The sequence below is a fragment of the Marmota monax genome, unplaced genomic scaffold (assembly GCF_021218885.2).
Source record: "Marmota monax isolate L192 unplaced genomic scaffold, Marmota_monax_Labrador192_F-V1.1 WCK01_AAM20220418_F8-fsc00014, whole genome shotgun sequence".
NCBI classification, from domain to species: domain Eukaryota; kingdom Metazoa; phylum Chordata; class Mammalia; order Rodentia; family Sciuridae; genus Marmota; species Marmota monax.
Window position 1 is genome coordinate 16,256,419 of NW_026695222.1, and position 14,482 is coordinate 16,270,900.

The following is a 14,482-nucleotide window of genomic DNA, read 5'->3' on the forward strand; positions in this document are numbered from 1 at the left end:
CTTCCCCTTTACTCAGCCTTCTCTTAGTACAGATCTTCATCATTTAGGATTACTTAAATGGCTTCAGACCAACTTGAGGACTCTAATCTCAGCCCCCTCTGATTGACCCATCTACAACTGCTGCAGGAATCTATTAAAAGAAAAATCTAGTAGTGGGAATGAGTATTTATTATGTACACAGCCTATAATCCCAGTGACTCCAGAGGCTGAACCAGCAAGATCACAAGTTCAAGGCCAGCCTGAGCAACTTAGTGAAATCTTGTCTCAAAATAAAAACTGGAAAAAAAAAAAAAAAGGCTGGAATGTAGCTCTATGGTATAGTGTCCTGGGGGTTCAATCCTCAGTGCTGGGGAGAAGAAAAAATAAACACAAGTCTTTCCCTGATCACTTATGGATGTGGAGGAAAAGGAACAACAAACAGGAGAAACTTACTGCAAAGAACCACAGAGAAACTTGGGAGTGATGGATATGTTCATTACTTTTAGGGTAGTGACAGCTTTTCAGGTATCAAAACTGTGTCAAAACTTATCAAATTGTACAATTAAATAGTGTAATTTATTGTGTTGTTTATTCCTCAATTTAGAAAAATTAGGGAAAAAAATAAGCGAATTAAAAAAACCTTAAAAAAAAAAAGGTAAAAACTTGCTTAAAATACTTCAAAGGCTACCCTCTGCCTTCAGAATAAAATTCATGACACTCTAAAGCATGACACTCAAGGTCTCTTCCATTTCTCTGAGTGCTCCTAAGTCCAGTCAAACAGATTTAGTTATAGCTCCTTGATTGTCTAACATTAAAATAAACTAATTCTTTTTCTCTATGGCTTTTTCCCATATCTCAGTATCTCACTTACTTCAAGCATCTCCTCCCTGTCTTCAAGTGCCCTTCTATTCTGCTCCCATCTATCTGTATCTGGTATAAACTTCTAATATCGCTTTCCAAGTATTCTATTAGTAGTTTTCTCTCTCTCCTATTGGATTATAAACTTGAATTGTTTGGATTTTTCGTGCAGTGCTTTGTGTAGTTCCTAAAATGTAGTAAACACCCAAAACAGTTGCTGAGTTTAAAAGGGAAGGAATCATTTAAACATAGCAATTGATTGTCTAATCAACCCTAGCAACCTTACTGATTAAGAAAATCTGAGGATTAGAGAACTTGCTCAAGGTCACATCCACCATAAGTAGTTACTTTCAACTAATCCTCAGGGAATTTTCATTGCTTTATCACATATCATGTTACAAGAAGACCTTGAGGGCTTGGGTTGTGGCTCAGAGGTAGAGTGCTTGCCTAGCATGTGTGAGGCACTGGTTTCAATCCTCAGCACCACATAAAAATAAAATAAAGATATTATGTCCACCTATAACTAAAAAGTAAATATTAAAAAAAAAGAAGACCTTATAGCTAGGTACTGGAGGCTGAGGCAGGAGGATCACAAGTTCAAAGTCAGTCTCAGCAGATTAGCAAGGTATTTAGCAACTCAGTGAGACCCTGTCTCTAAATAAAATATAAAAAAAGAGCTGGGAATGTGGCTCAGTGGTTAAGAACCCCTGGATTCAATCCCTGGTACCAGGAAAAAAAAAAAAAGGAGACCTTAGAGAAACAGGTTCAATGGTGCACACCCATGATGCATATGATTCCAGCCACTAAGAAGGCTGAGGCAAGAGGACTGAAAATTCAAGGTCAGCTTGGAAAACTTAGTGAGACCCTGTCTCAAAATAAAATTTAAATGGGGGGGGGGGGCATGGTGGCCGGTGCCTTTGATCCCAGCAACTAGGTGGCTGGGAGGGGGTTGAGGAAGGAAAATGGCAAGTTCAAGGACAGCCTAAGCAACTCAGTGAGACCCTTTCTCATAATATAAAGAACTAGGAATATGGCTGAGTGACTAAGTACCCCTAGATTAAATCCCCAAAACCAAAAAAATAAACAAAAATAAAATTTAAGATGCAGCTGGGGATATAGCTCATTTGGTAGAGTGCTTGCCTTGCATACACAAGGCCCTGGGTTCAATCCCCAGCACCACAAAAATATAAATAAATAAATAAATTTATTAATTAATTAAAAAGAAAAGTCTCCTATTATTTTTTAAAAAATGGGGGGGCGGGGGTTGCTGGGGATGTAGCTCAACAATAGTACCACACAGGGTTCAATCCCCAGTACCAAGAAGAAGGCAGCAGGGAGGAAGAGACCATCTCAGGGAATCAAACGATAAAGTGAAAGGGATTTTCCTTTCCTTTTTTTTTTTTAATATTTATTTTTTTAAGTGTAGATGGACACAACACAACACCTTTATTTTTATGTGGTGCTGAGGATCAAACCCGGGTCCTGCCCGTGCTAGGCGAGTGCTCTACCACTGAGCCACAATCCCAGCCCCAGATTTTCCTTTTCTAAACTTGCACTCACTATATCAAAAAGATAATTAACCCAGGGCTGGGGATGTGGCTCAAGCGGTAGGGCGCTCGCCTGGCATGCGTGCGGCCCGGGTTTGATCCTCAGCACCACAGACAAACAAAGATGTTGTGTCTGCCAAAAACTACAAAATAAATATTAAAAAATTCTCTCTCTATCTCTAAAAAAAAAAAAAAGATAATTAACCTGGGCATGGTGGTACACACACCTGCAATCCCAGCAATTCAGGAGGCTGAGGTAGGAGGATCACAATTTCAAGACCAGACTCAGCAATTCAGCAAGACCTTGTCTCAAAATTTTTAAAAAGGAAGGCTGGAGATGTAGCTCAGTGGTAGAGCACCCCTGGATTCAATCCCCAGTACCAAAAAAAATAAAATAATAATAATAATAATAATAAGAGAAGAAACGGGGGAGGGGGAGGAAAAGATGAGTCTAATAGAGGGGAGGTGAAGAGGTGGTTTCTATGGATGCTACCATCTAAAAAGTAGTATGCTCAGGGACAAGACTATATAAGAGGCTGGGGGGCAGTAGCTCAGCAGCAAGACTTGCCTAGCATGCATAAGGCACTGGGTTCAATCCTCAGCACCACATAAAAAATAAACAAATAAAATAAAGGCATTCTATCTATCTACAGCTACAAGAAAAATAAAAAGATTTTTTTAAAAGAATATATAGGATAGCTGGGGTAGCCACTAACTTCCAAGACAAATCAAGGTGTTCAACTCATCTTGATTGCCTAATAAACTTTTCATCTTTTTCCCCAAAATATCCATCTTAAAAACCAAATAATTAATCAGGTGCAGTGGTGCATGCCTGTAATCCCAGTGGCTTGGTAGGCTGAGACAGGAGAATCACCAGTTCAAAGTCAGCCTCAGCACTGGCAAGGCGCTAAGCAACTCAATGAGACCCTGTCTCTAAATACAAAATAGGGCTGGGGATGTGGCCCCCTGAGTTCAATCCCCAGTGCAAAAACAAAACAAATAATTTAGAGCTGGGGGTGTAGCTCAGGGGTAGAGCACTTGCCCAGCATGTGCTAAACATTGGAGTCAATTCACAAGACTACCAAAAGTAAATAAATAATTTAGAACATACTAGCTGCCATTTCCCCAGATGTCCTCAGATCTGAATCAATTCCTTTTTTGGCATCAACAATTAATTCACCAAATAAATCTTCCTATAAGTTACAGGAACTATTCCTCAAATATTCACTGAGCTGCTGCTGTATAAGGGTATAGCACTTTGTTAGGCTGGCAAGAAATTTTAGATGCAAAATTGCAGTCATATATTGTAAGCCATATATTAAAATATTAAAACTGCAAGTGTAAAATAACAATTCAAAAGATAGCCAGAGGCAGGAATAGGCGATGTCTGTTATGAAAGACAGTGTGCTTGACCCAGTTTTTTAAAGACTTTCTAAAATTAACTGTCCCATTCCTCTACAATTAGGAATTAAACTCTGTATCCTGGAAACGTTTTTTTTGTTGTTGTTGTTGTTGTTTTTTTTGTTTTTCTGCTGCCACTTTCTTCCACCCTTAATTTCTAAATGTCAGAGTATGCTAGAGTGAATCTCAAGAGGATTGGAAATAAGTCTCAAAAGGTGCAGTAGCTTCCCATATAGGTACCAAAGAGCTTAGCAGTCTTGAGCTGGGGTTATGGCTCAGTGATAGAGCTCTTACCAAACATGTGTGAGGCACTGGATTCGATTCTCTTGTAAATAAATAAATAAAGATCCATCAACAAATAATAAAAATATTTTTTAAAAAACGAGTTTAGTAGTCTTTACTTCATTCACTCATGCAAAAAAGTCTCTATTGTATGTGCCAGACACTATGCTAAGCAAAGTGAAAACGACAGATATGGCCCGGGTTTTCGTGCAGCTTTCAACCTCAAAATCTTCAGTCAACTTTATACTTAAGAATTGATTAGGGTCTCTAAAAAAAAAAAAAAAAAACTCAGAGAACCTCGGAATATAAAAGGACTGTAAAGAGACAAGTGTCCATTTTTCACATGGGGACTTTTAAGCCCGAAAGTGTTTTGCCAAGGTCACACTTGAGCATCTGTGACAGGGACTAGAACTCAGGTCTTCCGCAACTCTAGTCAGTGCCCCTGGGCGCTCCTCTCCCTGAGTGGAAGTGGTGCCCGAGGAAAAGCAAACCTCCTCAAATAAAGGTCCACCGTCACTCTCCCCCTCCTTGAAAGAGGGAAAAGCGCAGCCCAAACCAGGGGTAGGGAGAAGTGGAGAGCTGCCTCAGTTTCCCCGCGGAAAGGCGGCCACGCAGCCACGCTACAGCACAGGCTCCCCTCGTGCACGTCCTTCCACCTCCTCCCGCCCCGCCCTCCCCGATTCCAAGCCGGAGACCCGGCAGGCCACCACAGAAAACTGCTCCTGCACTCACAAGGACTCGCACCAGCAACGCCATGTTCCTCAACAACCATTTCCGGGTGAAGGGTGGCCTTCCGGAATCCCCGCTGCCACCACCACTTCACTACGTTCAGGGTTTTTTTTTCTTACGGGAGGGAGACAGGCAGCCGCGGCGCAGGCGCACAGGGGCGACGCTCGCGCTTGCTTCTACCCGGTGGCTGTGCACGTGGCTGTCGGGCCCAGCGCGCGCCGCCGCCTCGGGTCTCTCCTTTCTCGGTTCCACGTCACAGTGGCTCAAGCCCTCCCCCACGCCGCCTCATGGACCCCGGCTTTTCGCAGCCCTCTCCTCTACCAGCTCCCCAGCCTCACGCCTCAGCAACCCCGGGCCAGAGCCATTCCCCTCCAGACTGAGTCACCAGCAGGAGCTCTCCCTTTCCATGGGGACGGGACAGAACAGGACATTGATTGGGGCTGGGGTTGCAGCTCGGTGGTAGAGCGCTTGGCTAGCACGTGTGAGGCACTGGGCATTGGCTTCCTGGATTTCCTAACTGATAAGGGAAGTTTAGGAAAGTCTTGTCAAAAATAGAAACTGTGGGTAAGTGCTATGGAGGAAAAAATAAACTGAGGAAGTGACATATAAGATAATATCTAAAGGACAAGAAGAAGCTGGTCAAAGGAACTGACAAGGGTCCTGAGGAGGTCGCCCAGAAGGAGGTGGACCTCAACTGAGACCTGGAGAGTCCTTGATGTCGTCGCAAAGAAGGAATTTGAGGACAGGTTAAAATGAGGCACAGAATGAATTTATTGATGTTTTGAAATATGCATACAATATGGAATGTCTATTAACTTATGTATTACCTAACATTTTTTGTGGTGAAAACACTTAAAATCTACTTTCTAAGTGATTTTCAAGAATATGATATACTGTTATTCTCTATAATCACCATGTTGTTCAGTAGATCTCTTGAACTTGTGTGTGTGTGTGTGTGTGTGTGTGTGTGGTATTGGCAATTGAATCCAGGGGGTGATCTACCACTGAACTACTCTCCCAGTCCTTTTTTTTTTTTTTAAATAAGGTCCTGCTGAGTTACTAAGGCTGGCCTTGAACTTGCAATCTTCCTGCCTCAGCCTCTATGCCCTACTTAGCTGTCTTGAACTTTCTTTCTATCTAACTAGAATTTTGAATCCTTTGACCAGTATCTGTCTCCCCAACATAAACACTTTTATATGCCTGCTGGTCATTTGTATTCTTCTCTATGAGCTGTCTATTTTCAAAAATCCTTGGTAACCACCATTCTACTCTCCACTTCTATGAGTCAACTTTTTTAGACTTCACATATAAGTGAGATCATTTTGTATTTGCCTTTCTGTGCCTGGCTTATTTCTCTTAATAAAAAATCTTCCTGGTTGTAGCGAGGGGGCAAAATTGTGACATATGCAGTCAAGGGGAGAAATAAAGAATGTCCACGCGCTTCCACTGATCTCCTTAATGCTAGGCACTGCAATAGACATAATCAATTCACAGCAAACAATTCTAGATTAATTCTAGGCATTGCAAAACACACTTAATCATGACAGGCTAATGACAGACATTCCCTCTGCACACTTAGTTCAAAAGTCTCAAGCCTTAGGCTTTATGTCCAGCAGATGCGCACTCACTTAGACCGGGGTGATCAGGTCCAGAACCAAGGCAGGCTTTTCCTGGCATGGAGTGGATGACCAGTTGAGGAGAGGGTCATAGGGAGAAGTTGCGGCTCTCACCAGGGTCCAGAAGAGGCCGTAGAGTTTGAGAGTGGTGAGGATCATGCAGAGGATCAGGAAGGATGACAAGTGATGGGATGTCAGGTCCTCATCAAGCTCTCCAGCTCCAGGGCATCCTTGTTTCTGCTGGCTGAATCCCTGTTCATTTGCTCTATTATACTTAATTTGGGGACTTTTGACCTCCCTTTTAATTCTTATCAGCCACCCCTATTGAATTATTTGAGTTCCTTATATATTTTGGATATTAATCCCTCATCAGATGTATAGTTTGAGAATATTTACTTACATTCCATGGGTAGTTTCTTTGTTTTTATAATTTTTTAATATTTATTTTTTAGTTTTCGGCGGACACAACATCTTTGTTTGTATGTGGTGCTGAGGATCGAACCCGGGCTGCACGCATGCCAGGCGAGAGCGCTACCGCTTGAGCCACATCCCCAGCCCTTTGGGTAGTTTCTTTATTCTGATTTTTTTTCCTTTGCTGTGAAAAAGTGTTTTAGATAAGCCAGGAGCAGTGTTGCTTGCCTGTAATCCCAGTGACTCAGGAGGCTGAGGCAGGAGGATCACTACTTCAAAGGCAGCCTCAGCAACTTAGCAAGACTCTCTCAAATAGAAAAAATAAATGTCATGGAGATTTCCCCTTCTAAAGTTTCGGCTTTGATATTTATGTCTTGTCTAACATGGTACAGTTCATGTTAGATAAGCACTGTATCATTGTGAGTTGATTTTTGTATGTGGTGTGAGATAAGGGTCTAATTTCATTCTTCTGCTTGTGGATATCCCATTGTCCCAACACCATTTATTGAAGTAACTGTTCTTTCCCCATTTTGTGTTCTTGGCATCCCTATTAAAGATCACTTGACAGGGAGTGGGGCATGTAGTTCAATGGTAGCGCCTTTACCTAGCATGCGCAAGCCTTAGTTTCAATTCCCAGCACCTCAAAAAAAAGAAAGAAAGAAAGAAAAGAAGCCATCCATGGTGGTATATGCCATAGTCCCAGCTACTCAGGAGACTGAAGCAGGAGGATGATTTAAGCCCACAAGTTTAAGACCATCCTGGGCAGCATGGCAAGATCCCATCTCAGTTGACTATAAAAATATGGATTTATTTCTGGGGTCTCTATTCCATTCTCTCTATTGGTCTAAGTGTCTAAACACATGCAAATATTGGGAGGTTAGAGAGGGAAGGAAGATTCTAAGATAAGAATCCTGAGGTGAGAAATGTTTTTTATTTTTAGTGCATAAAATTGTTTTTGTTTTTTGTTTTTTTGTGGTTTTTTTTTAAAAGAGAGAGAGAGAGATCATTAATATTTATTTATTTATTTTTAGTTTCCAGCGGACACAACATCTTTGTTTGTATATGGTGCTGAGGATCGAACCCAGGCCGCATGCATGCCAGGCGAACATGCTACCGCTTGAGCCACATCCCCAGACCTTGTTTTTGTTTTTATACAAAATATAAAGATGTTGCCCATTAATCTTCCATTTGAAGGATTTTATAAGCCTAAATGAAAATACTTTCTATACACAATGGGTAACTTGCATGTACAATATTAGAAACCAATGATGTAGTGCTTCTATACATAAATTAGGACAACTTTCACTGCATATTAAAAGAGGAATAAAAGAAGCATTCTAGTTAATCAAATTAAAGAAGCAAAGTGACACAAAAACTGCTTTATTTTATCAGTTTTTTTCATTGCTATAGTGAAATACCTGAAGCAAACTAACTTGGGTAAAGAAAATAGGTATATTTAGCTCCTGTTTTTGGAAGCTCAAGGACATGGTGCTAGCAGGCATTGACTCAGTTCTAATGAGGGCCCTCTTGGCTGTGTCACATCAAAGTGATGGCAAAGACAGGAACACATGCAGGATCAAGTGTGGATACAAGCAATCACATTGCCAAAGGGAAGCCAGAGAAAGCCAGGAGGGAACAGATTCAGACTATATAACAGCACTGTTTTGAGAACAACTTTTATCACTTCCCAGTGGCAGAATTCCCAATTGACCTAAGGACCTCCCAGTAGGCCTCACATTTCAAAAGTTCCAAATCATCTCCCAATACTGCCACCCTCGAGACCAAGCTTCCAATACATGAATCTTTGAGAGACATATCCAAACCACAGCATATACAAATAAACGTATTTCAGTAATATGCACAAGAGATGATGGACTAAATGTTGGAGGCTAGAAAAAAGGTTGATATGTAATTTCCTTTCTGATGGCTTTGATTTTTCTCTGTGAACTGGGATAGGGGAGAGAGTTTTCCTATTCAAAAGAATGCAGATGGTATGGAACTGTAATTTAGAAGAGTAGTAAAAGTTTAAAGTTCAACAGAGAATAAAAATAAAGGGGTCAGAGGCTGGAGTTGTGGCTCAGTGGTAAAGCTCTTGCCTAGCACCTGTGAGGCACTGGGTTTGATACTCAGCACCACATAAAATAAATATATATATATATATATATATATATATATATATATATATATATATATATTTTAAGATGCTTAGATTGGCTCCCTGCTTAAAAATAAATAAATAAATAAAAAGTAAAAGAGTCGGGAAAATGGAGGTACTGGGCTGGGGTTGGTTGTGGCTCAGTGGTAGAGCACTTGCCTAGCAGTGTGTGGGGGTTCAATTCTAAGCATCGCATATAAATAAAGAAAAAAAGGTCCATCAACAACTAAAAAGTTTTTTTAAAAAAAGAAGAAAAAGAAAATTGAAGCCCTAGTAAAATTCAAACACTCTTCACTTTTTAAATTTTAATCTATTAATTTTAAATTAATAGGTGTTGTATGATTACATTTTTTTTCCAAAGACTAGCTTTATATTACAGATAAAGCTAAAGAATTTTGTGTGTGTGTGTGTGTGTGTGTGTGTGTGTGTTGCTGAGGATCAAACCCAGGGCCTTGCACATGCTAAGCAAAATGCTACAAAACTGAGCCCTATCTCCAGCCCAAGGCTAAAGTACTTTTTACCCACCATTTTGAATCCTAGCTCTTTCTACCCTCTCTAAAGTCAAAATTTTCTTCTAGATATATTTATTTGTTTATTTATTTATTTTTTAAAAGATAGAGTGAGATGGGGCTGGGGATGTGGCTCAAGCGGTAGCGCGCTCGCCTGGCATGCGTGCGGCCCGGGTTCGATCCTCAGCACCACATACAGACAAAAAATGTTGTGTCCGCCGAAAACTAAAAAATAAATATTAAAAAAAAAAAATTCTCTCTCTCTCTCTCTCCATCCATCTCTCACTCTCTCTTAAAAAAAAAAAAAAAGATAGAGTGAGAGAGGGAGGGAGAGAGAGAGAATTTTTAATATTTATTTTTTTTATTTCTCGGCGGACACAACATTTTTGTTTGTATGTGGTGCTGAGGATCGAACCCGGGCCGCACGCATGCCAGGCAAGCGGCTACCGCTTGAGCCACATCCCCAGCCCCAAAAAAATATTGCTTTTTTTTTTCTTTTTAAGAAGAGAGAGAGAGAATTTTTTAATATTTAGTTTTTAGTTCTCGGCGGACACAACATCTTTGTTTGTATGTGGAGCTGAGGATCCAACCCGGGCCGCATGCATGCCAGGCGAGAGCGCTATCGCTTGAGCCACATCCCCAGCCCCGATATATTTTTTTAAATATTTATTTTTTGGTTGTAGTTGGACACAATACCTTTATTTTACTTATTTATTTTTATGTGGTGCTGAGGATTGAACTCAGGGCCTCGCCTGTGCTAGGCGAGTGCTCTACCGCTGAGCCACAACCCCAGCCCCTCTAAATATTTTTTTTTTAATTTTCCTTTTTTTAAATATATTTTTAGTTGTTGATAGATCTTTTATTTGTTTGTTTGTTTATATGCAGTGCTGAGAATCGAACCCAGTGCCTCACACATGCTAGGCAAGTGCCCTACTGGTGAGGTGAGCCCCAGTCCCAGCCTTAACATTTTCATATATGTGTATATATATTTGTAGGAGTGGTGGGTTTTTGTTGTTGTTGTTTTTTGTTTTTTGTTTTTTTGCTGTGCTTGGAAGTGAACTCAAGGTCTTGTGCATATACCACTGAGCTACCCCTACAACCTCCTCATTGCACTTTTTTTTTTTTTGAGATGAGGTCTCACAGTGTTTCCCAGGCTGGCGGCTGGCCTCAAACTCTTGGACTCAAGTGATCCTCCCCCTTGGCCTCTCAAGTGGCTATAGCTACAGGTTATGCCACTATGCCCAGCTTCTGGCACTTTAAATGGAAATTATTTATTTACATGTCCATTTGTACAACTAGACTGCAGGTTTCTTTTGAAGACTGTTTTATTCAGTCTACAAAAACAATAAAGTCATATTAATACCCATTTAACTTACTTTATTTCTTAGGGGAAACATTTTTAAAAAAAAGAAATACCTTATGATTCACTTATATGTAAAATAGAACAGTAGTTGCCAGGGACTAGGAGGTGAGAGAAGTGAGGAGTTATTATTCAGTTTTACAAGATGAAAAAACTTTAGAAATCTATTGCACAACAAACATGAATATAGTTAACAGTACTGACTGTACACTTACAAATTATTAAGATGGTAAATTTTATTATGTGTTTTTGAAATGGGAGCATGAATCTACTATTCCTACAGCTGGTCTTTATTCCTTCCTCTTTCACGTCTCCAAAGCTGACTATGATTCTGTTGTTTAAAAACAAATGTTTTCCTTGCAACATGGCCCTTACATGCAAGCCAACTACTTGTATGGACCTCAATCAAAGATACCGTTTTGATACTGGAGTGGGGAAAATGGCCATGTTAAGCTTGCTAAGAGAAGAGAGAATATGATGTTTAAAGATTTTTCAACAATCATTTTTCCCATATGAACATAATCTGAGTGTCCAAAATTTATTCTGTGTATCCTGAAGTCTTGGTACCAATTTTTACTATTCTCCTTCCTCACCATCTCTCTAGTGGTGTGATTGATCTTTGAGGCCCTGGCTACTTGGTTTTCTCTGTTCTCCAAGTGAGAACCTCTCAGGAGTCAAGTAGACAGCCTCAAGTGCTCATACCTGGGGGACTTGGAAATCCCTTGCTGAGTCCATCCCTCAGAGTCAGTGGAACCACTCACCAACATGGTGTGATTTTAGGGAGGATATGCCTGCCCCACTTTGGAGACTCACTGTTATTCATTTGCTCACATAGTCTGTATGCTGCAAATGTCTTCCTTCAACCCCCAACCAAATTTTATTCAATCTTCAGGACCCTCTCTTATTTACCTGAGTTAAATTATCATATATATTTTTTTCATTGTTCTTTACTTCTTATTTTATTATTTAACATTTCAAGTTTGAAAATCTTGATTCTCCCATTATCAACAATTGTAGATCGGGTGGAAGCATAGTTCCATGGTACAGTGCTTGCCTAGGATGTGTTGAGGCCCATTTTAAAATCCCCAGCATCACAGAAAAATAATGATTAATCATAATAATTGTGACTAAGATTTATTCATGCTTACTATAGGCCAGACATCATTAAAAAGGATTGTATACATATGTTAGATATATATTTACAACATCGAGAGTATTTTTGTCCACATTTTATATTTGAGGAAAGAAATGTGTGACCTTGCCCAAGGTCAAGCAGATAGTAAGGAGCAAGGCTGGAATTTTCTTTCATACAGTATGACCCCAGAGTTCTGACTTATGTTCAATGTGCTGGATTGAGAGAACCCTTAGTGTTTATCTAGTCAACTTCCTCTCCTGTACTGCCACTTTCTCTTCCCCTAAACTATGATCTAATCCCTTCTCCAGTTTCCTAGGTAATTATTCCAAGCTCATTTTGACCATAGAAAACTTGGTATTTTGCCTATTTCATCTTTAGACTTAAAAATCTCTCCTTTAAATTCATCTGAAATCTGTTCAGGGAGCAGTATAGTATAGTAACTCATGTGTAAAATGGAGAGTATAGCAGCTATCTCATGGGGTGGTTGCAGGAATTAATGATTAAAAGCATGTAACACAGTGCCTGGTGCCAGGAACTGCACAACACATGACAATAATTGGCTCTAAGCCTTCTTGTGCACAGATTTGTTCTCTGGATGCACAAAAACTGATCATGTCTATTATCTACAGTAGTCCTTCAATTTCTGAAGGTTGTGATTATGTTTCCTCTAAGCTGCTGGTACCTTCCCTTTCCTCCTCCTCCTCCTCCTCCTCCTCCCCTATATCTCTATCTATAGTTCCTGCAGCTAAAGAAATAATATCTCATAGATAATATCAGATATTATTTCTATTTTTTAAATATTTTTTTTTTTTTTAGTTTTCGGCAGACACAACCTCTTTGTTTGTATGTGGTGCTGAGGATTGAACCCGGGCCGCACGCATGCCAGGCAAGCGCGCTACAGCTTGAGCCACATTCCCAGCCCTAGATATTATTTCTAGACCTCTTGCTATCATATCCTTTCTCCCTTCTGCTAAGGCTTAGGTGAAGAAGTCAGAAAATCAATGAACAGTTATATTGGGTTTGTACTCTACATGTCTTTTTATTATTATCATTGTTCTTTTTGTGTAGTGCTGGGAATCAAACTCAGGGCTTCATGCATGCCAGGCAAGCATACTACAGCCCTGAAACTCACATCTGTGGCATTTAGGCAGCCATATTTTATTTAGTTAACTCCACTGAGTTCACATCTACCTGTAACACCATTTCTTTGCCATTTGAAATTGTAAAAGCACATTTTTTCACATCCTGTGTTTGTGCAGTTAGGTTCATGAATTAAGATGGATAATTTAACATTTTTCCTGTTTTATTTCATTTCATAGGATTCAGCCTATTCTGTTCTAACATCCTTTGGGATTTATATTTTCCTTACCATTTATGCTTGGACTCTGAGGACAAGATCATTGCAAAGTAAGAAAATTCCTGTAAGGTGCTAAGCACAAATACCTGGCATACAGCAAGCTCTTGATAAACACAAACAATTGTAGGGTGGTTGTTATCCCAATACTCAACACAGTGTCTGGCTCACAGTAGAACCCTAATAATATTCATTGATTAATGAATAAATGATTGGCTCAAAGATTGATGGAACTAATAAATATTCCCTGTCTTGACTCTCAGGCCAAGTAAATTATTATCTTTCTTTTACAAATAGGGAAACTGAGGCTCATAGATGTTAAATAACTTGCCCATGGTCACTCAACTGAAAAGTGGAACCAGAACTAGAACTCAAATCTGCTTGATTCCGAAGCATACATGGCGGACCCTTCCCTATGATGCGTCCTCACATCTATATTCAGACCGAAAGAACGTGCTAGGAAGCCAGAATGAAGTCCGAGAGACTTCCCAAGGTTGTGTGTCCCAAGCCCTAGAGAACTTGATTCTCTTGTAACCCTGGGACCCAGGGATGTGGAAGGGCCCAAGAGATGGGGAACAGAGCACTGGAAGCCTCCCTCCTCCCTCCCCTCTGGGCCTGTCGTATTCCCTGCCTAAACTCTGCTCTGCTATTTCTCCTAAGCAACTAACAGCATTGTGTGTCCCCAAGGAGACACTTTTAAGGCCAGGGAACCAAGACCCAGGGAAATGATTCAACTGCTTGCCAGAACCAGGGTCAGCGGAGTCAGGGGCCCAGAAGAGTAGGTACAAAGAATTAGAAGACCCGTGGGAAATCTGTGGTTGCCTCTCTGCCACCCTCTATCTGGGTATCAGCTTCCTCTTTGTAAGAATGGTGGGAAGTAATAGTCCTCATTTTACCTTATAATGGTTTGTGTTATAATGATGACAACAGCTAGGGTTTACTGAGTAACATCTCTGCCAGTTACCATGCTGAGTACCTTTCATAGTCTTAGCACTATGAAATAGATATATTATTTACTCCCATTTTAATTTTTCATTCTTCCTTCCTTTCATCTTTGTCCTTTTTTTTTTTTTTTTTTTTTTTTTTTTTGGTACCAGGGATTGAACTCAGGGGCACTCAACCACTGAGCCACATCATCAGCCCTAT

General features: G+C 40.3%; 1 protein-coding gene across 2 annotated transcripts in view; it reads right to left on the bottom strand.

Annotated features, from left to right (window-relative positions):
• LOC124085602 (ubiquinol-cytochrome-c reductase complex assembly factor 1) overlaps positions 1 to 4,951 on the bottom strand; it is a 92,277-nt gene extending 87,326 nt beyond the window's left edge. Inside the window, exon 1 of one of the 2 annotated variants that reach the window (XM_046433416.2) lies at positions 4,800 to 4,951. In XM_046433416.2, the coding sequence (XP_046289372.1) occupies positions 4,800 to 4,823 (24 nt within the window). In that variant the 5' untranslated portion in view covers positions 4,824 to 4,951. The remainder of the gene's footprint in view (positions 1 to 4,799) is intronic. The other variant, XM_046433415.2, reaches the window with a different exon arrangement.
• Positions 4,952 to 14,482: the final 9,531 nt, after the last annotated feature.